The sequence below is a fragment of the Neofelis nebulosa genome, chromosome 3, assembly GCF_028018385.1.
Source record: "Neofelis nebulosa isolate mNeoNeb1 chromosome 3, mNeoNeb1.pri, whole genome shotgun sequence".
NCBI classification, from domain to species: Eukaryota; Metazoa; Chordata; class Mammalia; order Carnivora; family Felidae; genus Neofelis; species Neofelis nebulosa.
The window spans coordinates 33,920,800-33,946,007 of NC_080784.1; the positions used below are offsets into that span (position 1 = coordinate 33,920,800).

Here is a 25,208-nt window from a genome sequence, read left to right on the forward strand (position 1 = left end):
TTCAAAGCTAAAAATTGTCAGACTGGATAAAAAGAACAAAGTCTAGCTATCTGCTGTTTACAAGAGATTACTCAGGAGCAAAGATTATTAATACATAATGAAAAAGCAAGTATATTGCCAGAAAGATGTAACGATTTTACACTTGGATGCATCCATCCATCTATCTATCATCTATCTACCTACCTGATTCAGGAATGTAAAGATAACTTAACATTAGGTATTCCAGAATCAAGGAAAAGAACATATGATTGTGTTTGTTAGTGAAAAGTATGTCTATATTATTATAGATATATCCAGATTGCGTATAGATACGGATTTCAAAAACCTACAAAGGAATGAGTAATACCAAACTAGTCTTTTGGTTGCCTCTGGGAGAGAACAATGAGGAGTTTGGGAAAAGGGACTGAAGAAAGCTAAGTAGGGGTCTTTGAGCCATAAGTTTTGTTTTAAGATCCTTAGTAAATTGGGGGCACCTAGCTGGCTCAGTCCGTACAACGTGAAACTCTTAATCTCAAGGCTGTGAGTTCAAGCCCCACATTGGGCATGGAACCTACTTAAAAACAAAAACAGGGGCGCCTGGGTAGCTCGGTCGGTTAAGTGTCCGACTTCAGCTCGGGTCATGATCTCGTGGTTCGTGAGTTCAAGCCCCGCGTCTGGCTCTGTGCTGACAGCTCGGAGCCTGGAGCCTGTTTCCAATTCTGTGTCTCCCTCTCTCTCTCTGACTCTCCCCCGTTCATGCTCTGTCTCTCTCGGTCTCAAAAATAAATAAACGTTTAAAAAAAACAAAAACAAAAACAAAAACAACAGATCCTAAGTAAATCTGACAAAAAAGTTAATACCTGACAGATGAGCAAGAGAGAGTGTTTATAATATTTTGATATGTTTCTGCAAGCTGTAATAAAACTGCCTGCTTAGAATATTTTCAATAAAAATCTGTTATCCATTTTTTAAAAGGCACATTACCGTTGTGTGATCCTGAAAGAAACAGACTGTGAACAGGTACGGCTTTAAAATTTGGATAGAAAATATGGCCCGTGAAATACACACACCCACACGCACACCCACACCCACAGAGGCACACATATTTTTAGGCCCTTGATACTTACTGCTTTTGATTATCAACTCATCTGACACTAGTCTTTAGACTGGGCTGGTGGAAATGTGGATAGAGCAGATGTAAACGTTTTGTGTATAATTTTTTTTTTCTACATAGAAGATGTAATAGTAATGATAAAACTATCTGATTCAAGCTGTTGAAGTGAACGTATTCATCTTCTCTCCTGAGACTCCAGGAGAAATGATAATTAAGAAATTAAACATTACATAATCTCACAACAGCTTCCAGGACAGGTTAGGGAACAAAAGAGTTCAACACAGTTGGGAAAGTCATTTGCAGAAGTCCAAAATTTGCGTGGAGCCCCCCGCCCCGCCCCCAGCCAACCTTCCGACAGTAAGGAGGCTGGCGACGCCCAGAAAGGATCCTTGGAAAGACCTCATCTGCAACATTCGACCTGTTCCATGAGACCCAAGCGGGACTGTGGGCATTTGGACCACTTCCCTTCCCCCAGCTTCATCCTATTACATAAATACTGGGGGAAAAGGAACGTTTTTCTGAAGGAATTGACCAAATTGTGTAGGGAGAACTATAGAAATGTCGCTATCTGGGGCACCTGGGTGGCTCAGTCCGTTAGGCGGCTGACTTCGGCTCAGGTCATGATCTCGCGGTCCGTGAGTTTGAGCCCCGCGTCGGGCTCTGTGCTGACAGCTCAGAGCCTGGAGCCTGTTTCAGATTCTGTGTCTCCCTCTCTCTCTGACCCTCCCCCGTTCATGCTCTGTCTCTCTCTGTCTCCAAAATAAATAAACGTTAAAAAAAAAAAAAATTAAAAAAAAAAAAAAAAAAGAAACGTCGCTATCAACCTTGTAATAAAATCTTCCACATTTTTGCGATCGGTGGTAGCAGCTTATAAAAGGCCAGATCTCATCTGGTCACAAAAGTCATTCTGCAAACCCTACCCAGAGCCACACATCTCCCAGGGAACCTCTCCATTTATATTAGCTTTACATACGAATCAGCAATCATGGATTGTTCACAGCAGACCTTTGAAGAAACCTTGTGCTAAAGCAAAGAAAGTCAAGGAAATGGAAAATCTGACCCTGGAGAAACAAGTAATTCAGTAAAACAGAAGTCAACTTCTTTTTTAACCTCATTACTGTTTGTAAAGAAGTGAAAGACTAATTATTCCTGTAAAACAAGAATCAGCTACTGTGATAAAGGAGCGACAATAAGAAAGAGCTCTTAGAAATACAAATGAATGTGCACATACAACTAAACTCGTGAAAATACAAATAAATTAGTTGGAAGATCTATTGTTTTATGAAATCTGTACACCCAGGGAAAGTGTCCGTGCATTTAGAGGGCAAAGACACTTTCAGACACACAGGAAGTTCACCTCCTGCTGATTCTTACTGGAGGTTGAGTTTTACAAAAACAAAGTTTTTAATAGAGAAAGAGGGAAACTGTGACCCAGGAATGGACACAAACCGAGACTAAAAAAAAAGGAAACCCCAGGAAGCCTGGGTGCATGGAGGACAGCGAATTCAGATTGCGGCAGGAGGGCGAAGCCTCAGGGCTCTGAGACTGAAGAGATCTTCTTGTCCCAGGTGGCATGATAAGGAAACTGGACAAACAGGGTGTGACAAAGGCCAAGACTAAAGAAAAACACAGGAATGAAGTTAGAAACTCCAAGGAAAACAAAGAAGATGGTCAAGAAAGGAAATATAACTATAGCACAGTTCTTTCTCCTGCAGTAAGCAATATTTGCATGGTTATGAGAACGTTAAAGCCACAGATTGGTTTTTGGCTTTTGGAGTCATCATAGACAAAGCATAGAAGACGATTTTGGTTACTACAGAGCATAGAATAAAGGTTCCAACCTTACCAATGCTAAAGTAGAAGTACCTAGAGCAAAATTAGCAGGGAAAGGAGAGAGAGGCAAAGTGAAGAGAATAGATTCTCATGTTAATACTCTCATATTAAAAAGTGGCGCTCTTGAATGTCTCTGATAAACCAGCAGAGCTTTAAATATATTATTCAAACTTACAAATGTAGCCAACTGAAGAACTAAAAAGTGTAATATGTTGTAAGGAGATAAGGATGGTCCTGATAAAGACACACATCCTCATTTACAATAGAGTCTCCAACGAGCAAATCAAGAAATTAGCAAATCAAAATAAATGACTTACAGACATGGAGGTAAATACTTTGCCAGGAAGCAGAAACATTCTTAACATTGGTGAAAAATTCCTTTTGGGGGGGGGGGGAATGTCCTTAGAACGTGTGATACATCCCATTATTTAAAAAAATTATTGGGGCGCCTGGGTGGCTCAGTCGGTTAAGCGGCCAACTTTGGCTCAGGTCACGATCTCGCGGTCCGTGAGTTCGAGCCCCGCGTCGGGCTCTGTGCTGACAGCTCAGAGCCTGGAGCCTGTTTCAGATTCTGTGTCTCCCTCTCTCTGACCCTCCCCCGTTCATGCTCTGTCTCTCTCTGTCTCAAAAATAAATAAACGTTAAAAAAAATTATCATTGGTGGCTCAGTTTTACCTTTTGCTTTTTGGAAATGGTCAAAAATGACAGAACCCAAACTAGAAAATAAAGTCCTGGATTAAACTGGGTAGCATTGTAAGAAAAGCAAGACATGACTATAAAGTTAAGGTAACTGGTTTCTTTGTGGAGCTTCTATACCATCTCTAAAGCAACAAGAAAAAAAACTTCAGGCAATGAACTAGAGCTAGAATAGGTACACGGCCTTCCCAAGGGACACTGGTATGACAGCACTCTGAGTCTTTGTTTTATTTCATTTCTGCTATTCAAATATGAGGCGCAAATTTGGAAAAAGAATGTGAACATCCCAAACTTAAACTGGAGTTTATGATTTACTTCTTTGTGTTCACTTGAGAGGCAGATAAAAGCAGTCATCTTGGTAGTGTTTGCAGAAAGACTGAGAATTAATTGCTTGTCTATTTCCTGTCTCGTATTCCCGGGTGCATTATAACCGGATTGCTCTCCCCTCTAGCACTACTGATCTGCTGGAAAATTCAACCTGGCCTTTCGATGGAGGGCAACAGAAAGAAGCTGTGTAAATTTCCTAGGTGTGCAGGATGGTTTAGGGTTGATCTGGCTGTATTCCAGGGACGAGAGACACAAAAATACCTTCCATGCTGTTCCGCCATTTTGGCCCCTCTGTAAATTTCTTTATGTAAGAGAGAATGCTGTTGAGCTCCACTAGCTACTTTCAGCTCTGAAACAGAACAGGTGCCTCATTATGGAGAATAAAATCTATAACCTTGACCTTAAAACATGAACCACTGGGACTGTCCGTAGAAGGCTCTGCCCAGGGCTGCACCAGCCAGCCCTGGGCGGAGCTTCTGTGGCGAGTCAATTGGCTTTCCTGGCCACTTTGCCAGTGTGGAGGGACATGGAAATAGCCTCCTTCTTCCCCTCACTCTCTCAGAGAGTTTGATCTATTCCTTCTGCCTTCAAGCAAGTGGAGTAAACATAATGAAAGAACATTCATTTCTTTTTAACCAGTATTTATGTATGTATATATGTATTGCACTTGTGGCATTTTTAAACAGCTTTACTGAGATATAATTCATATACAATAAATGTCCCCTGTTTAAGGTGTCAAATTTAATAGTTTTGAGTGTGTTTATGGAGTTACACAACCATCACCACAATCTAGAGGTGCTGGATGATATGATAGCTCTGTTCAATGAAACTGCCAACTATTTTCCAACGTAGCTGCACCATTTAACATTCTTTCCAACAATGTTCGAAGGTTTCAATTTCTCCATGTCCTTGCCAACACTTGTTAGTGTCTGTCCTTTTTATTATATTCATTCTAGTAATGCTTATTGTGGTCTTTGTTTGCATTTTGCTAACGACCAATGATGTTGAGGATCTTTTCATGTTATTTATCAGTCATTCGCATATCTTCTTTGGGGAAATTTTTGCCCAAGTCAGTGTTCTTCAAACATTTTTTTATTCACACAGCCCCTAAAAGAATTTTGGAGATCTATGTGATTTTACTTAAAAAATTTTTTTTAATGTTGTATTTATTTTTAAGGGGCGGGGGGGGGGGGTAGTGCAAGCAGGGGAGGAGCAGAGAGAGAGGAAGACGCAGAATCCAAAGCGAGCTCCAGGCTCCGAGCTGTCAGCAGAGAGCCTGACGCTGGGCTCGAACCCACTAACCGCGAGATTATGCCCTGAGCTGCAGTCGGATGCTTAACCAACTAAGCCACCCAGGTGCCCCTTGCTTTTTAATTTTAAATTGATACCTAAAATTTTTCATTGTGAGTTTCAATAGTTGCAAAAGATGAAACTTCCAATGTATTTTAAATGTAGACATTTCAAAACAAAATTAAGTTAGTCTTTTAAATACATCAAATGGAGGGGCGCCTGGGTGGCGCAGTCGGTTAAGCGTCCGACTTCAGCCAGGTCACGATCTCGCGGTCCGTGAGTTCGAGCCCCGCGTCAGGCTCTGGGCCGATGGCTCGGAGCCTGGAGCCTGTTTCCGATTCTGTGTCTCCCTCTCTCTCTGCCCCTCCCCCGTTCATGCTCTGTCTCTCTCTGTCCCAAAAATAAATTTAAAAAAAACGTTGAAAAAAAAAAAATTAAAAAAAAAAAATACATCAAATGGAATCTTCTTTTTTTTTTAAATGGAATCTAAATACCATACCAACATCTTACTCATCATCATTCATCTAAAAAGTACATGAACAGGATCTTCTTTACCCTTCACTGATCTTCTGGCTTTTTTTTGCCTTTGAACTCTTCCATTATGCTTTACCACTTTATTTTATCCCAATATTTTTATATTTGTAGACCTTGTATTGTAATTCTATCATTCTTTTCTGCCATAAAAATAGGTATGAACATGTAAACTAAATATTTTATGTCATGTAACTGTAAGCATCTAAATTTTATAAATTTTTCTGGATTGAACTTTTATTACAAGTACTATTAGTACCCAATTTCTCAGAACATGGCTATCTGTTAAATTTTACTAAGTAACCATTAAAATAAAGAATAAAACTTTTTGCATCGGGCTCTGTGCTGACAGCTCAGAGCCGGGAGCCTGCTTCAGATTCTGTGTCTCCCTCTCTCTCTGCTCCTCCCCCACTCACGCTCTGTCTCTCTCTCCAAAATAAATAAACATTAAAAAAAATTAAAAAAAAATTTTTATTTGCAGGTCATCTCTTTTTTTTTTTTTTTGCAGGTCATCTCTTAATCCATGTATGCATGAATGAATAGTACTGATTACTAGAATAAATAAGAAGGCAACTTTATTCTTTCTTTTAAAAAAATACACACATGTGCATGTGTGGGCACACATACACACACACACACACATATATAATATAAAATTGCTGAGAAATCTTGTTTACCTAAATAAGTATAAAAGTATGCAAATACATAGAACTATGTGAATATAAGCATACAGGAATAGAAGTTTTTCATGGTGTTTTGTACCATTTTAGCAATATCACCTAATATTTGGTATCTTTCCAAATTTTAAGCCAAAAGCACGTATTGAGGCATTATAAAAAATATTTTGATGCTCTATCGGTGAATCAATTAGGTTCTCCCTTAATTTTATTGAAAGCAAAGATGTGCAAAACACCTAACCTGCATTTGAGTTGATCTCTGCTTGATTAAAGTAATTTCCTCCCTTCATGCAATCAAATGACTAGGAATATTACCTGTGTATTTTTTACTTCGAGGCACCTTATTTAACTCCTCACACTCAGGGTTGGAATAAGAATAATTTTCATTTCAATACATCGTTATCAATACGATGTTAAAAATAAAGTTATTTCATTTTCCTATGTGATTTAAATGCATTTTTGTCAAAACCTTATTGCCGCAGATTTAGCTCATTCAATTAATGGTGAAGGTGGGGAAAAAAAATTGGCACAGGTTTGCAAGCAAATCGATTTTACAAAAGACTTCACGTGGCCATCGGGGATCTGGAAATAAATTCCCTTAGTCCTGTTTACGCCTGGAACCCTTTGGAAAGCCCTCCAACCCCTCCAGGGGAAGAGGTGGCCCGGTTGGAAGACAGCTGTGCTCAGTTAGTGACCGAGCTAGATCTAGGATCAGATACCTCAACCTCTGTTCTAGCGCTTTTTTCTTTTACGTTGTTCCCTAAAACTATGTGGATTTTCAAAATTATTTGCAGAACATCATGTGCAAAAAACATCATGTGCAGAACATCATTCTGCATCTGGAAAAGAGGATACTTGCGGCGTTTGCTGACTTAGATGGCGTCCCCCTCTTTTTTTGAAGTAACAGCAGGCTCAAGCCCGTCATCTAGGAGGGTTAGCTTATTGATACCTAGAGATTGTTTTGCTTGTCCTTTCTCTAACCCCAGACTGCTTACTCTACTACCCCCTGAGCGTTGAGTTCAAATTCTGAGGTTCCCTTCTCCAAAAGGAAACCGGCAGTACACAGATTTTAGGAGGAGATAAAGAACCAAAGACTTGAGAGAGAATGAGAGTGACAGACACAGAGAGAATGAGAGAGATGGGCTCTATTTTGCAGGCTGGGGTTTGGGTCCTAGGAGAGCGAAGTAAATGAACCTAATACCTGCTCTGTTTCAACATTTGATTCAGAAGTGACAGTAAAAGAAGCATCTGGTTTTTTTCTCCTTTCTTTTATTATCAACCCATGAAAAGAATCCATCAGGGGGCTCCTGGGTGGCTCAGTCGGTTGGGCATCTGACTTCAGCTCAGGTCATGATCTCATGGTTGGTGGGTTCGAGCAACGCCCCCCCCCCCCCCCGCCCGACCCCCCGCCCCGTATTGGGCTCTGTGCTTGCTGACGGCTCAGAGCCTGGAGCCTGCTTCAGATTCTGTGTCTCCCTCTTTCTCTGCCCCTCCCCACCCCGTCTCTCTCAAAAATAAAAATTAACATTAAAAGAAAAGAAAAGAAACCATCAGAAGAGAGAAAAAAGTGAGTTCTATTGTGATAGGTGAAGGAGGACAAATTCAACTGATAAAAATGTTGGCGATTGTTCAGCTGTTTACCCTTAGCTCTATTCTGTAGGGAAGACGAGTTTCATGCAAATAAAACAAATACTTATTCCTCCAAAACTTCAATGAGTAACTCTATCTGGCTTCCCGCAAACATCTCACTCTGCTGACATTTGATCATATTCTGTCTTTGGCTCATATCTGACCTAAGTTAGGCGCAGGTCTCGCTGTTTGGAGTAATACTCTGCTTTTGGACTCCTATTCACGATCACCGTAAGATGTGAAGGCTCCCTGGCTCTAGCTTACCCAGCGCTTTTCACCTTTTGAATATTTTAGAATTAGAGAATCTCAGGTTGGCAGAGGACCTGCGAGGCCATCCAGGGTCAAGGCCAGCTCCGAGGTGGAGTGATTCCCTTTTGAACTGCTATCGCTTTGCGCCTGGAGCAGTCTCTTTCACCTTTGGGCAGCTCGGAATTGTATATGGTGCTGGGCTGTCGACCCATCTGCACATTTAAGTGTTAGGACAGAGCTGTGTGCCTTACTTAAGTCATCTTTCTAAATTTGGGGCATTGATTTGGAAGAGAATTTTAATTTGGATAACGTCTAAAGTGAGTATTAATCAATGTAATGGGCAAAAACGTTTTTGGCAGAAGAAAAAGAAAACACTTTGCAAACTGAAATATGTCAGCTCTATTCAAAAGCATATCGGCTATCCTAACGCGATTTGGTAGTGCAGTTCATTAAATTTGTCAGATAAAGTGACACGGAAAGGTGAGGGGAATCTTTTTCAGTGTGCTTTTTTCCCTCTTGCAGACAATATAATAATAGAAGGCGTTGCTAGTTAGCAATAAGGAAGGCATTAAGCTTGTATCTGGAGAGACGTGCTCAGATGCAATTTGGTTCTTATAAATTATTGCAGTGATGGATCTCTATTTTTGGAGTCTGCTAATAAAGCAGAGCGTTGGCTTATTTGGTTTGTGTCTGTGGTGCTCTGCCTAGATGACCATTCTATGGATGACTTTACTTGCATGTGATTTGAGCTTCCTTGACCCTGATAATTGCACCATTTCCTTGCATCGGTATACAAATTTAAGCTTCATAGGAAAAAAAAAAAGGAGAGCTCTTATTTGCATAGCACCTCTCAACAACATCCTTGCACTTTGGTCATAGCCGAAAGCAAGAGAATTCAGACGGACCTTGACCCGGCTGTGTGACCTTGACCGACATGCTTGAACTGTCTGAACCTCATGCTCCTCCTTATTGAATGCAAACAATACTTACTGTGAGGGTTAGTGACATAATATAGCTGAGTTCTTTCGGTGGGCTTACAGTTTAGGCTCTAGTCTAAACCTGAGTGTCCACATCTTTAAAATGAGGGTGATTTTAATGCCCAGCTCATCGGGGTTTTGTGATGATTCAAAGAAATTATCTCACCAAACGAACTTGCTCAGTGCCTGACACAAAGCTATTGTTAATATTATTGCACACAATTATACTAACTAAATACAAATTTTCCTTTCTCTTATGCTCTTAAATTATAGGACTATGATTTCACTTTCTATCAGATCTCCTCGGGTTTGGTTACCTGGTCTGCCGATTATTCTGCCCTTTTACTGCCTCTCTATGTCTTTCTCCTTTTGGCCTTTTCCTGGTGGGTGAGCCCCGCCTCAAGGATGTAAGAGCTAAGGAGCTGAGACTAATAACCTGTCAATTGCACAGAATTTCTTTGGCCAAAAGGTCAGATGGGAGAAGACACCCCTAAATAAAGCTTTGGGATTCTTCCCTGATTTAAATACAGCCTGGCCATCCCAGGATTAATTTAACTACTATGGGTTATATCCCAGTCAAATCATACTATGGAAATAGAGGACTTTGCTTTAGGCATGGTGAGCTGAAAGCTACAAAAACTATTTTGCTGCCGGTCCCACCACCGTTCCGGCTTATTGTCTGACCATCCACCTCATCCCCATTACACTTATCGTTTCTGCCCCTTCCTGTCCTATGCTCACTGCGCAAGGCCTTCAAGCTTTCTCTCTGTCTCTGTGGGTTTTTGTCCCCCCAAAGCTATTACCAGTCTCGTATTCAATCTCACATACAAAGGACTAATATCACCTTTAACTCTTACCTCTTCCATTGATACTGGCATTTTAACAGTGATCGAAGCTCATGAAATGGTGCTCTGTTATAAGTAATTATCCAAAGATATCCAATCTGAAAGTAAGAAGTGATCAAGGCTTCCCTATCTTTTTGGAATGGTACCACGGAGGGATGTAAAAAAAAGGATAGGCCTGATATATATGAAACTGCAAGATTTACGAGGAAAATTCGATGACAGGAAGCCCAGAGGATAGCACTGGCTCCACTGTTACAGGACACACGGCTTGGGGTAACTCACTTTCTGTCTGCAACCTCTTATCCAGGAAGCAAGGATGGTAACACATGCAGATCTGACCGCTGCAGGGATCCCGTGACATGATGCAGAAATGCTTGGAAAACCTCCGCTCTCCATGTGAATATCACTATTACCATTTCTGCTTTGCGAGGATGCCGTAAGAATCACATGGAAAAAGAATCCGAACGCAGTGAGAAACTGAAAGGGAAAAAGATCTCTCATTCTTGGGTGCCTATGCCTCAACCTCCCTAGGAATTTGGGCTCTGGCTAGAAGTAATGTCTGATGGCTACAGTGTGGAAGGAGGCAATCCACTCCGGAAAAGGGATGGCCAGAGCAGCCAGTGGTGGACTTGTGTGGAAAAAATTGAAATTACTTCCCAATCCCAAGAGTCTATGAAGCATAGCATATAAAACACATTTCTAACGGTGGTTTGATTTAAAAAAAAAAAAATGAGGAAATCCATTCTTACTGAATTTGACGTAAAGTTAGAAGGTTTTAAAACTATTACAGCAGATTTGAACAATGGACCAAAAATGTTTATATTAAAGATTGGATTAAAAAAAATAAATGAAAGTCATATTTTTAAGTGTTTTTTTTTAAAGCCACAGTATAAATGAATAGGCATAGCTTTCAAACCTTTTTTTTTTTTTTTTCAAAGTCCATACAAATTCAATGTGAGGCAGCAATGTAAGATTGCTAATAAATTTTAATGCGATATCGGGATGGACTAATAGACATACAATATCTCATTTTTAGAACAACGATAAAAAGATCCACTTCAGAGAGCTGCTGTGAGGATTAAATACAATACCCGTGCAAAGCATCCAGCGTAGTCACCAGCCACAGAAATGTTGATACATTTCATTCATTTGACCTCTCCCCTTTCTTTTTTTTTTTTTTTAATTTTTTTTAATGTTTATTTATTTTTGACACAGAGAGAGACAGAGCATGAACGGGGGAGGGTCAGAGAGAGGGAGACACAGAATCTGAAACAGGCTCCAGGCTCTGAGCTGTCAGCACAGAGCCCGACGCGGGGCTCGAACTCACGGACCGCGAGATCATGACCTGAGCCGAAGTCGGACACCCAACCGACTGAGCCACCCAGGCGCCCCAAGACCTCTCCCCTTTCTAAAGTCACAGCAGTTACTGCCTGTACCATTCTTCTCTTCCTCGTGACACCTCTTAGGATATTGCCTTTTATTGTTTCACATTTGCATAGGACTTCGAGTTTCACATGCATGGGTTTGGCCTGCTTAGCTACTGTCAAAGGGATTGGCTTTGTAGATACACCGTGTACAGTTTTCTCCCTTGATGCAAAATTCACATTCAGTGGAACACGCCAACTCCTGGTTACATCTTGGGTTTTGACAAATGCATACACCTGCACAATCCAAACTTCTCCAGACCTCGGACAATAACTTCACCCCAGAAAGTTCTCTTGTGCCTCCGCCCAGTCATTCCCCATGTCACACTCCCTGAGGCAACCACATTCTCCCCCCATCGCAGATTGGTTTGCCTCTTCTGGAACTTTCTATAAACGGAATTGGTATGTATTCTTTATCTAGGGTTTCTCTCACCTGGTGTCAGTTTACCAGTTTTGAGATTCATCCACGGCGTGCAGTAGTTTTGTTAGGGAGCCCAGGTATTTCCCAGCCCCGAGGAGCCGGGGACTGTGCCGTGACTCCTGCTACCCCCCCAACCCCCGCCCCCTGGCACCGGTACAGAATTGTGCGCATCGGAAGTGTTCCGCGGACATTGGGGGACTCGATGCATGAATGAGCATACGAGTTATTGAATCAATCAGCAAGCCATTTAGCCACAAGCAACTTTCGCTTTTCGAACCCGGACAGTCTCTTACGTGTTCCACTTACCACACACCCACGGTATCTATCCTGGTGTGAGAAGCCTGCCTGCTTTACTGCTGGAATCCAGGGATCCGCCCATTTGCCATCCTACCGCAGCCTTTGCTGCAACCGTGCAGCGGCAAAGTGCTGGCGAGCAAGTGTGCTGCCGCCAGGGATGAGCTCCAGCGTGGCTGTGAGAGAGCCGGCCTCGGGGCTTTGTCTCCTGCAGGCGGAACTGCTTATCCTCTGTCTCTGCAAACTGTAAACCTGACATCCCTCCAACTGATTTATTAGGTCACCGTAAAGGTCAGCAAAGAAACCCAGGTGCCGCATGGAATGTTTCTGTGGCTGGTTAGTATCCACACCACAGCGGCCGCACGTGCTTCCTTGCCGTCAGGGGAGCGCAACTGAACAAGCGGGGTTATACTGTTGGTTCTGACCGCTGTGGCCGTGACCTGCTTGAAATGACTGCAAATTAAGCCCTTTGATGTCCCCAGCATACCCTCTTACCCCTGCGTCTGGTGACGGTGATTAAGGACAAGGGGCCTTGCAGCAGGCTTGGGGGTGGGGATGGGTGGGTGGGGAGGGGGGTGTGGAATACATTACCTTGGCTAGTTCTGTGGCGCAAGCATTTAGGGTTTGATCCTGTCACATCATTTCTGCTTGGACAGCAGCAAGTTCCCGTCATTTCTAGTACTGCACGTGTTTTGAATATAAACGTGCTTGTTCATCTTTAATCTATTCAAATGGCATTCTTGTTCTTGCTGCAATCTAAATTTTATGTAGCCGCAGAGCACGCCCTATGATGCATTACTTCACAACGCGATGCTATAAAATTACCGGGCATATTTTGTGTTACAATGGGAAAAGTTTTCTTCCAAACAGATTTCCCAAAAGATGGGGAGATTCACGTATGATGATTCCTACGGTGAGCATAACGTATAAAGAAATAAACTGGTGACAAGAAACAGGAAGGAAATCTATCTGTGGCTTCCCCAAACTAGGCATTTTCTGTTGATTTTAGCCACGTTTCTTTTTGAAAAGTTAAAGATCTGTAAAAAGCACGATAAACTACATTAATGATAAGTTAACTGCCAACATTTTTTTCCCTCTTATTCTTTATAGCCATTTTTTAAAGTCACTTTATCAAAGACCTATTTACTAGGGCAGAAAGCGAAGGTATTTTAAATAGGAAAAAGAGGGGCGCCTGGGTGGCGCAGTCGGTTAAGCGTCCGACTTCAGCCAGGTCACGATCTCGCAGTCCGTGAGTTCGAGCCCCGCGTCAGGCTCTGGGCCGATGGCTCGGAGCCTGGAGCCTGTTTCCGATTCTGTGTCTCCCTCTCTCTCTGCCCCTCCCCCGTTCATGCTCTGTCTCTCTCTGTCCCAAAAATAAATAAAAAACGTTGAAAAAAAAAATTTAAAATAAATAAATAAATAAATAAATAAATAAATAAATAGGAAAAAGACAGAGGTCACAATGCAGTCATTGTAAAGGGTTTGGATCAGCTAAGTTGTGTTTTAGCTCATTAATCCCAGGAAAGGTGTTTTGTAAACTGGTGTTTAGAGTGGTGCCTAGAAGGTGACATCAGCGGTTATGTGCCTCCTTTCATTTTACACTGGGACGCCTGAGAAACCTACAACCATCGTAGTCTATTGCCATCCCTGGCTGTCCGAGTGAACCACGCTCATTAAGAGTCTCCTGGTGCAAATCAGTTCAGATTGGTGTTCTCAAAACACAATAGGTTTACTACATGCACGGTCTGCACACTGTGGCATGCAATGATCAAGTTCCACAGAGACGCATGGAAGCAGCAAATGCCACCGGCTGCAGCGTGTGTTGGGAGGGGAGCACTACTCAGACCGGGAGCAGACAGAGCTCCGGTCTGAAGTAATGGTGTGAGTTGGCAAATTATTTAACCTCTCGGGGCCTCAGCTGTTTGCTGAATAACAGTAACCATCCCAGGGGGATTTTGTAATGCTTAACTAGGAGAGATCAGAGGCCTGTCATAGGGTAGACGCCCTGCATGTGTTTCTATTCCTTCACCCCTCCTTGCTTCAAAAGGATGCGGACACTGATGTGTCCACACGATGGTGAGGGGACCGGGACCCATCTGCTGTCCTGGACGAGGGCTGTTCCCACAGCTCGCTGGTGGCGGGGGGATTCTGCTCGCTTGCCCCCCAGACTGATGCTTCTCTGGGGCCTGCCTCATAATTTCAGCCTAAATTTCAGACGGTGCTTTTCAAAACAGATACCCATCCAGAGGACCTCCTGCCGTGCCAGGGTTTTAGAATAATGAAATCAAAAGCGACCAGGTCCTACCCTTCTGAAGCTGTCTGACTCTACTGGCCCTGGAGAAGAAGCAAAACCCTTTAGGTGTTTCTAAGGGTTCTATTTTATGAGCCCTGCAGTCATGGGACTATATTTTACTTTTTAAATGACCTCAACCAGTCCTTCAGGGGATTACAGATGGAGTCCTATTAATGAGTTTCATCACCTTTGCCCTTAAAATAATTTGGATCTCCTAAGAGTGTGTTTTGTTGCCAGCCCCCAACCCATTTTATGTTGGGGGAGAAAATGCTTAAAGGGAAATAAAGGCCCAAATGTGTAACAAGACCGGAAAAAAAGCCTTCTTCTAAAGAAATAACGACACCATTACAAACACTAATGCAGAAGCACTTAGGGTAGGGGACACAAAAGCCAGGATTCTTTTTCTAAGCAGGTTCTCTGAAGTTGTTCATTTTACACACAAGAGCAAGGGTCACATGGGCATTCAGAGCCACTTGCTGGGAAGAGGATTTTAAAAGGAGGATGACTGGACAGAATATTTAAGAAGAGGCAAGGGCCTAGCTGGGGAAGGCTGAAAGTAGGCTAACCCAAACCCAAACACAGGCTGGGTTCAGGAGCCCCTGTAAAGCGGGCCCTGGTGGAGACTGAGGTGGCTCAGCCGGGAGCTATTTTAAAAAAGACCAGAGATCCACATTCAGAAATACAGTTGCTCTGCCCTTCTCCTGACACCAGATCCAGTCAGGGGGAGGGCGCTGCCCTGCATTCCCACCCTCCAGGGCTCTCTGGTGCACCTGCCTTTTCAGCTCCCCCACGGAGGGTATGGCCTGCAGGTGCCCCACAGGTTTCTTCTCTGCGTCTTTCACCGGCACTGCAGCAAGCATCAGCCGCCGCCCTCCTCCTGGGGCAGCTTCCTCTGCAGTCAGAGGCTTCAGCCAGGAGCTGTGGCAAAGAAAAAAAAAAAAAAAAAAAAGAAGAAGGAAAAACCGCTGATGGACTTAAGATCTCAGAGGGTGACCTGAAACTCCGAGGGAAGGGAGCTGGCAGAAAGACAACGAATTCATGAATAGCTAAGAGTGGGGTGTATGAGGCCGACTTGCGGAACATGAAACGATGTGGTTTATATGGGGCAGGTTAAAACAAATCCATTCTGGCACTTTTCATCCGCATTGGGTAACTGGGAGCCGGCAAAACTCTGATTTCTGTAGGTTCTCTCCCTCACCCCCTGTCTCTCCCGGGAGAAGCCTTTTCCACTCTTGGATCACCAATGAATGTGAAGGCTAAGGATATGTGGGCTATATAAAGTCATCAGAATAAGGGCCTTAGCAGGGCGGTGGGGGCCAGGCAAAATCCCGAGAGCCTAATGACTCAGGCTTGAAATCCTGGAATGATTGATGTGGACGGACCTCCTGATAGATTAAACTCCAAACGTCCATGATCCCAAAGTTGCATTACTTGAGACAATAGAGATTGTTTAGAAACCTCCCGGAAGTTCTGGCTGCGGTCTTTCTACCATGAAGGCCGCCGTGGGTTTTTTACAGCTGCAAAGAACCCCGGAGGTTAAAACTCATCACACCCGCCTGTCGGCCCGGCCGGCGGAGTGCAGTACCTCCGGGAGCATCTGTGGTACTGTCTCCTAGTACTTCACCCTCTCAGCCTCACGGGGAAAGCTGTGCCGGCTTTTCTATTTGAAAACTGTTAGCACGCTTCCCCCTCAGTTCGCTATTAAAAAAACCTCAGTAAGGTGCACGTCAAATGCCCCTCTTAAACACATTACACAAAAATTAAGTGCTTCTTTGGAGAAATCTTAGTTATCCCGTGTCAATCTCCGCCACTCCTGCAGGAAACCAGGGCTCCCTAGCATAATGTGTGTGAAAGGCTCTGCAAACCGCAGGGTTGTATCAATGTGCATTACGGCGTGCACAGTTTCAGGGATCGGGGTGTTTCCTGAAGAAAATCCATGGACGTCTGACTGTATCTGTAACCTAATTATTAGAGCGAACCGGGGGGGAGAATCACGCGGCTATTCGCTGTCCGCCCCAGAACGAGATGTCTCGGGTCTGAGTCCTCCTCCCGGGAGACCGCCCTGGGCGCTCGGGGCTGGCAGCAGCAGCTTCCCTCTGAAAACCGGCCACCTGCCTGGCTTGTCGAAATCATCAGGTTGGATGCTACACAGGTGTAAAAACAGGGAAAAGGGGCTTTTAAAGTGACGGAGTTGGTGGTGTGAAGCAGGAATTCAGCTTGATGAAGATACAGGCAGCGTGGATCAGGCCGAAGGACCCGGCTGCACAACTCGCCGCTGCCTTCGCAAGCCGGTTTTCCCCCGGGTTAGTTTCAAACTCATTCTCCGCTCTCCCCCACCTACACGCCTCAACACGCTAAAAACACTTGCGGCTTCATTCTGCAGAAAGGAATGGGAAAATCGAGGAACACGGAAAGGCTGCCATTACCTGCTCTAAGGGGTTAGAAATGCCAAGATCAACACCTGCAGTGCCGCAGTTTCACGTGTGTGTGTGTGTGTGTGTGTGTGTGTGCAGAAGCAGCGCATTAAAGAGAAATAACCAGGAGAAAGAGAGATGAATTAAAGAAAGTGCCAGAAATAGCTACAAAGACATATAAAACTTTCCTCCCATATAGACCCGATACCAGCAAGCTTAAACTTTTTACTTTAATCACTCATGTCCTAGAGGCACTGTCTTGTCACCTTAAACCCCAAGACAGGGGTAGGGGCGATGGTGGAGGAGGCCCCTGGTGGGGAAGGGGCGAGTTAGAGGGGGGAGGGTGTCTCCTAGGTACGTGGATATGGAAAACTAAGGTGTCAGTGGGGAGTGGGGACCCACCATCTGAGTGATACCCGGTCAAGGACTAAGTAGGCTGGGGGGGGGGGGGTTGGGGAAGGGAATGAGCGAGGGGTAAGGGGTCGCAAGGAAAAAATCCAAGGCCTCGCATACAAGTGGAAAGGACGCGCGCCGCAGCCCCGGAGCCGCCTGTCGCTCGCCCCCGCCTTCCCTTTTGCGCAGAATCCTCCCCTTGGCTGCAGCAGCGCGCTGCCCCCACCGGCCCGGCGCGCCGTGATCGATCGCAGGCTGCGTCAGAATGCTCCCCGCGTATAAATAGGGGTGGCAGGACCGCGCCGAGCCGCACACAGCCATCCACCTTCCCCTCTCCCACTCCCTCTCTCCCCGTTCTTCTCTCTGTAGGCCCCCATCTCCGCCGCCGGCCGGAGGGGCTCCGACCGCCACCATGAGTTCCTTCAGCTATGAGCCGTACTACTCGACCTCCTACAAGCGGCGCTACGTGGAGACGCCCCGGGTGCACATCTCCAGCGTGCGCAGCGGCTACAGCACCGCGCGCTCCGCTTACTCCAGCTACTCCGCGCCGGTCTCCTCCTCGCTGTCCGTGCGCCGCAGCTACTCGTCCAGCTCCGGCTCCTTGATGCCCAGTCTCGAGAACCTCGACCTGAGCCAGGTAGCCGCCATCAGCAACGACCTCAAGTCGATCCGCACCCAGGAGAAGGCGCAGCTGCAGGACCTCAACGACCGCTTCGCCAGCTTCATCGAGCGCGTGCACGAGCTGGAGCAGCAGAACAAGGTGCTGGAAGCCGAGCTGCTGGTGCTGCGCCAGAAGCACTCCGAGCCCTCCCGCTTCCGGGCGCTGTACGAGCAGGAGATCCGCGACCTGCGCCTGGCGGCGGAAGACGCCACCAACGAGAAGCAGGCGCTCCAGGGCGAGCGCGAAGGGCTGGAGGAGACTTTGCGCAACCTGCAGGCGCGCTATGAAGAGGAGGTGCTGAGCCGCGAGGACGCCGAGGGCCGGCTGATGGAAGCGCGCAAAGGAGCCGACGAGGCCGCGCTCGCCCGCGCCGAGCTCGAAAAGCGCATCGACAGCCTGATGGACGAAATCGCCTTCCTGAAGAAAGTGCACGAAGAGGAGATCGCCGAGCTGCAGGCGCAGATCCAGTACGCGCAGATCTCCGTGGAGATGGACGTGTCCTCCAAGCCCGACCTCTCCGCCGCGCTCAAGGACATCCGCGCTCAGTACGAGAAGCTGGCCGCCAAGAACATGCAGAACGCCGAAGAGTGGTTCAAGAGCCGCTTCACGGTGCTGACCGAGAGCGCCGCCAAGAACACCGACGCGGTGCGCGCCGCCAAGGACGAAGTGTCCGAGAGCCGCCGCCTGCTCAAGGCCAAGACCCTGGAGATCGAAGCATGCCGGGGCATGAACGAAGCGCTGGAGAAGCAGCTGCAGGAGCTGGAGGACAAGCAGAACGCCGACATTAGTGCTATGCAGGTACCGCACCGTGCAAAACGCGGTGGGGGCGGGGAGGGAGCTGCAGGAGCAAGTTGTGGGGGTGGGTGGGGGGAGGGTGGAGAGTCGAGGGCGCGCCCAGGAAGTGGAGGCCAGAGAGGGGGCGTCCGCTAGCAGCCAGGGGGGGGAGCAGAACTTGACTCCCTGGAGACTGTGTGGGAGGGGTGGGGCACTTGGAGGGCGGGGGGCGGGGGTGCGACTGCAGTCGGAGGGGACGGGTTCGGTGCAGTTGAATTGACTCCGCATTAAAGCTGCCCAGCCCTGCAAGGGTAGGGTGGGGTGGGTGCAGGGGTGGATCTGGGCGTTGCCTCTGGCCTGCCTCTCTACTGTCTTTCATCAACCACAAGTCGCTTTGCGGCACAGATTGGGCCATCTGCTCACTAAATTCGGCAGGGAGCTCTCATTAGTTCCGAAGGATACCTGTGCCCAACCACGCTTCAGGGACTGGTGTTATTAACCACTCCTTTCCCTCAGGTAGACAGGAATGCAGTCCAAACTGTAGTAGGTAATGATGTTCGCAGTAAAACATTTTTTCTTTTTTTAAAGGATTTTCCTTTTCTGGGAAGGAGAAAAAGTAATGTAAATCCCCAGAAAATATTTCAGATGAAATTAGTATTATTTCTTATCCAGCTGCTTCCTACTCGTGTAAAGAAATGGAGTAATTTCTTGCACGTGATTTTGGAGTCAAGTTGACTAATGAATGTGAAACCAAGATTTTTAAATCAATGAAAAATATTTTTGCAGGCATTGTACGGTGATCATGAGACTGTGATAATGAAAAGGAAACCAAGAATTTTTCTCCCATCAGATGAAAAAACAAATTTCTTTTTGTTCTCATTTCATGCTTCCTGAAGCTAGATTTGTTTGCTTGTGTGTTTTTCTAATCCAAGTAAGGAAAGGTTAAACAAGAGAAAAGGCAGTTCTTTTAGGGGGGATTTTATCTGAGGCGTGCACTTGGGTTGTAAGTGGGTTAGGCCTTTGCAGCTGTACTGCAGTAAAATGATAGCAATCGGATTTATGCTCAGATTCTCCCCCCCCCCCCCCCGCCCCCATCCTCCACCAGGACACAATCAACAAATTAGAAAATGAATTGCGAACCACAAAGAGCGAAATGGCCCGATACCTTAAAGAATACCAAGACCTCCTCAATGTGAAGATGGCTTTGGACATTGAGATTGCAGCTTACAGGTAAAAACAGGGTGGGGTGGTAGGAGGCGTTCAGCTTTAGGAAGAAAATCGTATTTCATTCACATTGAGTCAGAAACCTTCAAGACTAGTCCTTTGAAATAGACGTTTGCTTTTTGGCTTTTTCCAAGAAGAAGGTGATTATCAGACAAATATGGAAGAATTTGACCCTGGGATCGTGAGTTCTGCTCTTGGTGTCTCCTTACACTTTAAATCGAAGAGACAGGACTGTTTTCAGTTTGTTTGTCGTTCGTGTGTTTGCTTGTTTTTCTGCTTTTTTTTTCTTTTTCCTGGCGTCGGGCACAACATCCCCAGACATGAGGTTTCGATAATTCCCAGCCCTGCTCCTGCTCCCCTTTGACATTAGGGGAAGAGGGGTCGTGGTGGGCTCAGATAGGGCAAGTAATTCACCACACTTCCTGTGTTCTTGTTCATTAACCCCATCCTCCCGTGCCTTCCCAGGAAACTCTTGGAAGGTGAGGAGACCCGGCTCAGTTTCACCAGCGTGGGAAGCATCACCAGCGGCTATTCCCAGAGCTCTCAGGTCTTTGGCCGATCTGCCTACGGTGGTTTACAGACCAGCTCCTACCTGATGTCTGCGCGCTCCTTCCCATCTTACTACACCAGCCACGTCCAGGAGGAGCAGATCGAGGTGGAGGAGACCATTGAGGCTGCAAAGGCCGAGGAAGCCAAGGACGAACCCCCCTCTGAAGGAGAAGCTGAGGAGGAGGAGAAGGAGAAGGAGGAGGCTGAGGAGGAGGAAGGAGCCGAAGAGGAAGAAGGTATGATAAAAAAGAAATCCCCACAACTTCCAGTACAGTCAGGGCGTGGATATTTGCTAGGAGATGGGTAAGGGGAAGTGAAGCCGCGCTTATGCCAAGAAGTCTTATTCATGTATATACAACTTTAGAATCTTAAATGATCCCTTTTATCTAGTTATCCGGCAAGCCATGGAGTCAGTGTCTGATTTCTCAAATTGGTTGCCCTCTCAGCGGTACGCATCTCCCTCCGCCCAGCTTGGGAGTTTGTTGAGAATAGCATTTCAAAATATCCTCCTCCTGCTGTCTTTTCATTCCCCGTGAACATTTCAGCAGTCTGTTTAACCCGGCGGTTGGGTGGCCGAGAGAACAGAAGTAGTTTTTTTAAATAAGCGTTTGCCTTTTGGCTTCTTCGAAGAAGAAGGTATTAAGTGGCCAGTGTTCAGCACGGTCCGTTGTGTGTGTTTGGGGAGGTGGACCTGAGAGATTTGGGGGAGGGCTTTCTGACATTTGGGTTTTCACACAGAACCTTAGCAGAAAGGCGTGGACCGACGTACCCCGGGTTTGGAGTTTGTAAACTTTCTCTTTATGTTCAAGCTGCCAAGGAAGAATCCGAGGAGGCCAAGGAGGAAGAAGAAGGAGGCGAAGACGAAGGAGAAGAAACCAAAGAAGCCGAGGAGGAGGAGAAGAAAGACGGAGGTGCTGGGGAGGAACAAGCCACTAAAAAGAAAGATTGAGCCCCTCTTTCCTTAATTGTTCCAGGAAGAATTCTCCCGAAATCAGGTCAACCCCATCGCCGACCAACCAGTTGAGTTCCAGATACTATATGAATTAAGAAGTCAATATATGTATAATTCTGAGATGACTTAGGTTGGACTTTAAATGTTGTGCTATGACTTTTTTCCTTATGCAGAGTATCCGTTTGCTTGCAGAGTGGCTTCCTGGCTCGCTGCCAGCCTGTGCATGGTCCACGCTTATGAGTTCAGGATCTATGGCAATGTGAATAATTCAGATGTTTACAATAAAACACACACACACACATGAATAAATGAATTCACTAATGTTAATGTTAAACTTCATGGTAAAAATAGCCCTTTGAACCTTTGGTGGTTAGAAATTAAAGACCTCGAATTATGTGCAATAAATAGTAAATAAAGTTACACTGAATGTCATTTCTTGCTGTGGTTGTTGACTTACTTAAAATATCTTAAAGAAGGCACCAGTCGAAGGCATATACAAGTGGACTGTCGACCTCCAAATTTTTACGATGTCCAATTTTTAACAATTACAATGCATTTTTCCCCCCGATTGGTAACTCTGAGGGATACATTTAGGTCATGACCGTTCATGAAATCTCTCCCCTCGAAAATTTTGCTGGTAATGAACTTGAGTAAATGAGAATTTCTGGGGTCTTTCTTTTATAATTAGCAATATACTTTGCCCCGTAAAATGTACTGTGTAACGTTGGGAATGGTTTTCTTGGAGGCAATGGTGTAATATGATAAAAACACCTTTTGGGGTAAATAGGTAACTTAATAATATGATAAGGATAGAAGATGAATCCCACCCATCCATTATTATAACCGCATTATTTTGATATAGTCTGAATATCACGAGCAGAAGTTGAAACCCAAGCAGTAGATAAAATCAGAAGGAGTTTTTTTTTCCATGTATAACTTGGACAGAGAGAGCAAGAGTACCAAAGATTATTTGCCATTGCAAACGTATTGCCTGCAATCCTGAGCTCATGATTCAGTGTGGTGTTAGCTTGACTCCACTGCCTCAAGTAAACAACATTTAGTGGCACCCATTTGAAGCGTTTCAAAAGCTACAGATAACAGCTAATTTAATTATCTGTCACTAAAGGGAGGAGATGATGTGCCAGAATGTCACAGTGCCATTGCTCTGCATGTCATTACCGGGAAATGCTTGGATTTCAGCGATCGCTCTAACTGGTGGGACATGGCCTCAGACACACACCCCGTCCATCCTCCGTGTTCACTGTAAAGCCATGAAAGCTCTTGTACTTGCACTGGATGTGGAGCGTAGATGAAATTACTGATGATCCGCTGTTCTGCTTTTGTTCTTACACGATTGCCTTGTCAGCTAATTCCGTTCAATGTCTGTTCTCTGGACAACTTTTAAAAGCTAACAAACCTGAGAGCCCAGTGGTCTTTATTTAAATGTATCTGATTCTTCACACTACCTATTTCTGGTTAAATATCTGTCACCGAACAAATAGGTAGAATTAGTTGTTTGTGTATCCTGAGCCGAGAAGATTCTCAGTATAGTGGCCTCTGTAAAGACCCGGAGTCGCCTCAGAAGGCAAGCTTTTCACATTGATGTTCATTAAATATGGGCGGCTACACACGGTAACTCGAAATGCAAATGACATGTAAAACGCTTTCGCCAAATGGAAACGGTTGGTTTGAGAATTGCTTGAAGGAAGAACACTGTACCATATTCTATCCTGTGTGCCAAAATAAAATACTGAAAAACCAAAACTAAATGGGTCTGGAAGTCTTTAACAACGTTTGTTTTAACTTGGTACGTGGGTCAGTACCTCTCTCCCTCCTGCTCCCCATACGGCTCTTTCAGGATCCGTTCCCCCAGTTGATGACCCCACTCCCCACTCACCCAATTCTGCAAACCAGAGATTGGGCATGACCTCAGACCTCTCGTTGCTTCTCCCCAATCCCTCTGGTCTAAGCGAGCCAAGTGTTCCTGATGTAATCACCTACATATCTTGCGTGTCCCCATCCACACTTCTCCTTTCACACGGACACCACCCTAGGAAACCCAGCGTCTCTCTTGTCTTTCTTTGATCGGCACACTACAGTAAGCCATTGTTTGAAAAGGAAAATTTTGATCATCTCGTCCCCTTGATTGACATCCCTCAGGGGCACCTGGGGGGCTCAGAGGGTTGGGCGTCTGACTGCCGCTCAGGTCGTGATCTCCCGGTTTGTGTGTTCGAACCCCACGTCTGGCTCGCTGCTGTCAGTCTGTCCGCACAGATCCGCTTGGGATCCTCTGTCCCCCTCTCTCTGCCACTCCTCTACCTGCACTCTCCCCCAAATAAATAAATATAAAAAAAAAATCCTCCAATCGTTTCCCATCTCTTTTAAGATAAAAATCAAAGTCTTTAAAATGATCTTCAGGGACTGCATAGACCTGACCCCGAACTCCTTCTCTGACTTCATGCTGTGTGGGTCCTGTTGCCCCTTCCTTCCGGTGCTCCCACCACCCTGGTCCTCCATTCCTCCACCTGTCACAGGGTTTTTGCTGATTTCTCCATCGGGAGCACTCTTCTTTCCTTCCCTCATTCTTGCCCAGTTGTAGTTCAGTTGTCGTTCCTTTGGAGAGGCCTCCCGTACCTGGGTTAAATTCCTCTACTAAATGTGTGCTTAAGACCACGTAGAGTTTGTAGACTTTTACACACTTGCAATCAGCATCTATTTCCATGATCCTCTGATAAATGTCTGAATTCCCTGAAGATCTAATGGGATCATGTGCTCGCGTCGGCAGCACATATACTAAAAGATCTAATGGGATCTTCAGAAGCATGGCTATCAGACCCCATGCTCACCATTTTATCCCCAGCATCTAGCATCGCTCCTACTGTAGGCGAACACAAATAGACACTGAATTCATAACTTCTCAACAGATTAGAACGCCTAGAAAGCCAAGAGTATTTAATTAATCAGTCCCATCCCCAGTTCCAACAGCTTGTGGGAAGAGCAGAGATCCAAGAATCACCGTTTCATCTATATTCTAGTGTTGCTTGTACTGGAGCCCTGGCCATATCCCCACCCCCACCCCCACTCCAGCCTCCATCGTTTCAGCTGCGGAAAGGTTCAAAGCTTGATGTGTCAGTTCCTTTCTAGATTCATGATTTAACATTCCTGAAAAACTTGTGGAAGTTCAGGCTGAATGGGAAACATACATATATAACTATTATGCTCACCCCCCAAATCCATCACTTAAAGGGAATTGCTCAACTTACTGTAAAGTTGCATTCCTAGCATTAAATCGGTAAGCAATCAATCCGGTTATTACTATTTTTCGTAATGCTGTCAGAGAGGTCACTGTGTCCCAGGCACTGATCTGAGTACGTTACATGTGTTCCCTCATCAATTCCTTTCTTACATCAACGTTCTCAGTCCAGTATGATTATCATCCCCCTTTTACAGAGGAGAAACTAAAGGTTAGGTAAGTTGACCAAGGTCACACAGCTAGTTTGCAGAAGGGCTGGGATTCAAACCTCACAGTCAGCTCTGAAGTCTGTGCTCTTTTTTTTTTTTTTTTAATTTTTTTTAACGTTTATTTATTTTTGAGACAGAGAGAGACAAAGCATGAACGGGGGACGGTCAGAGAGAGGGAGATACAGAATCTGAAACAGGCT

General features: G+C 45.3%; 1 protein-coding gene across 1 annotated transcript; it reads left to right on the forward strand.

Annotated features, from left to right (window-relative positions):
• The first annotated feature begins 17,621 nt into the window (after positions 1 to 17,621).
• On the forward strand, positions 17,622 to 21,978 carry NEFL (neurofilament light chain). The gene is made up of 4 exons (XM_058720286.1): positions 17,622 to 18,845; positions 19,927 to 20,051; positions 20,511 to 20,830; positions 21,404 to 21,978. Exons 1-4 carry the CDS (start codon positions 17,799 to 17,801, stop codon positions 21,541 to 21,543), a joined length of 1,632 nt encoding a protein of 543 aa, XP_058576269.1. The 5' UTR covers positions 17,622 to 17,798; the 3' UTR covers positions 21,544 to 21,978.
• Positions 21,979 to 25,208: the final 3,230 nt, after the last annotated feature.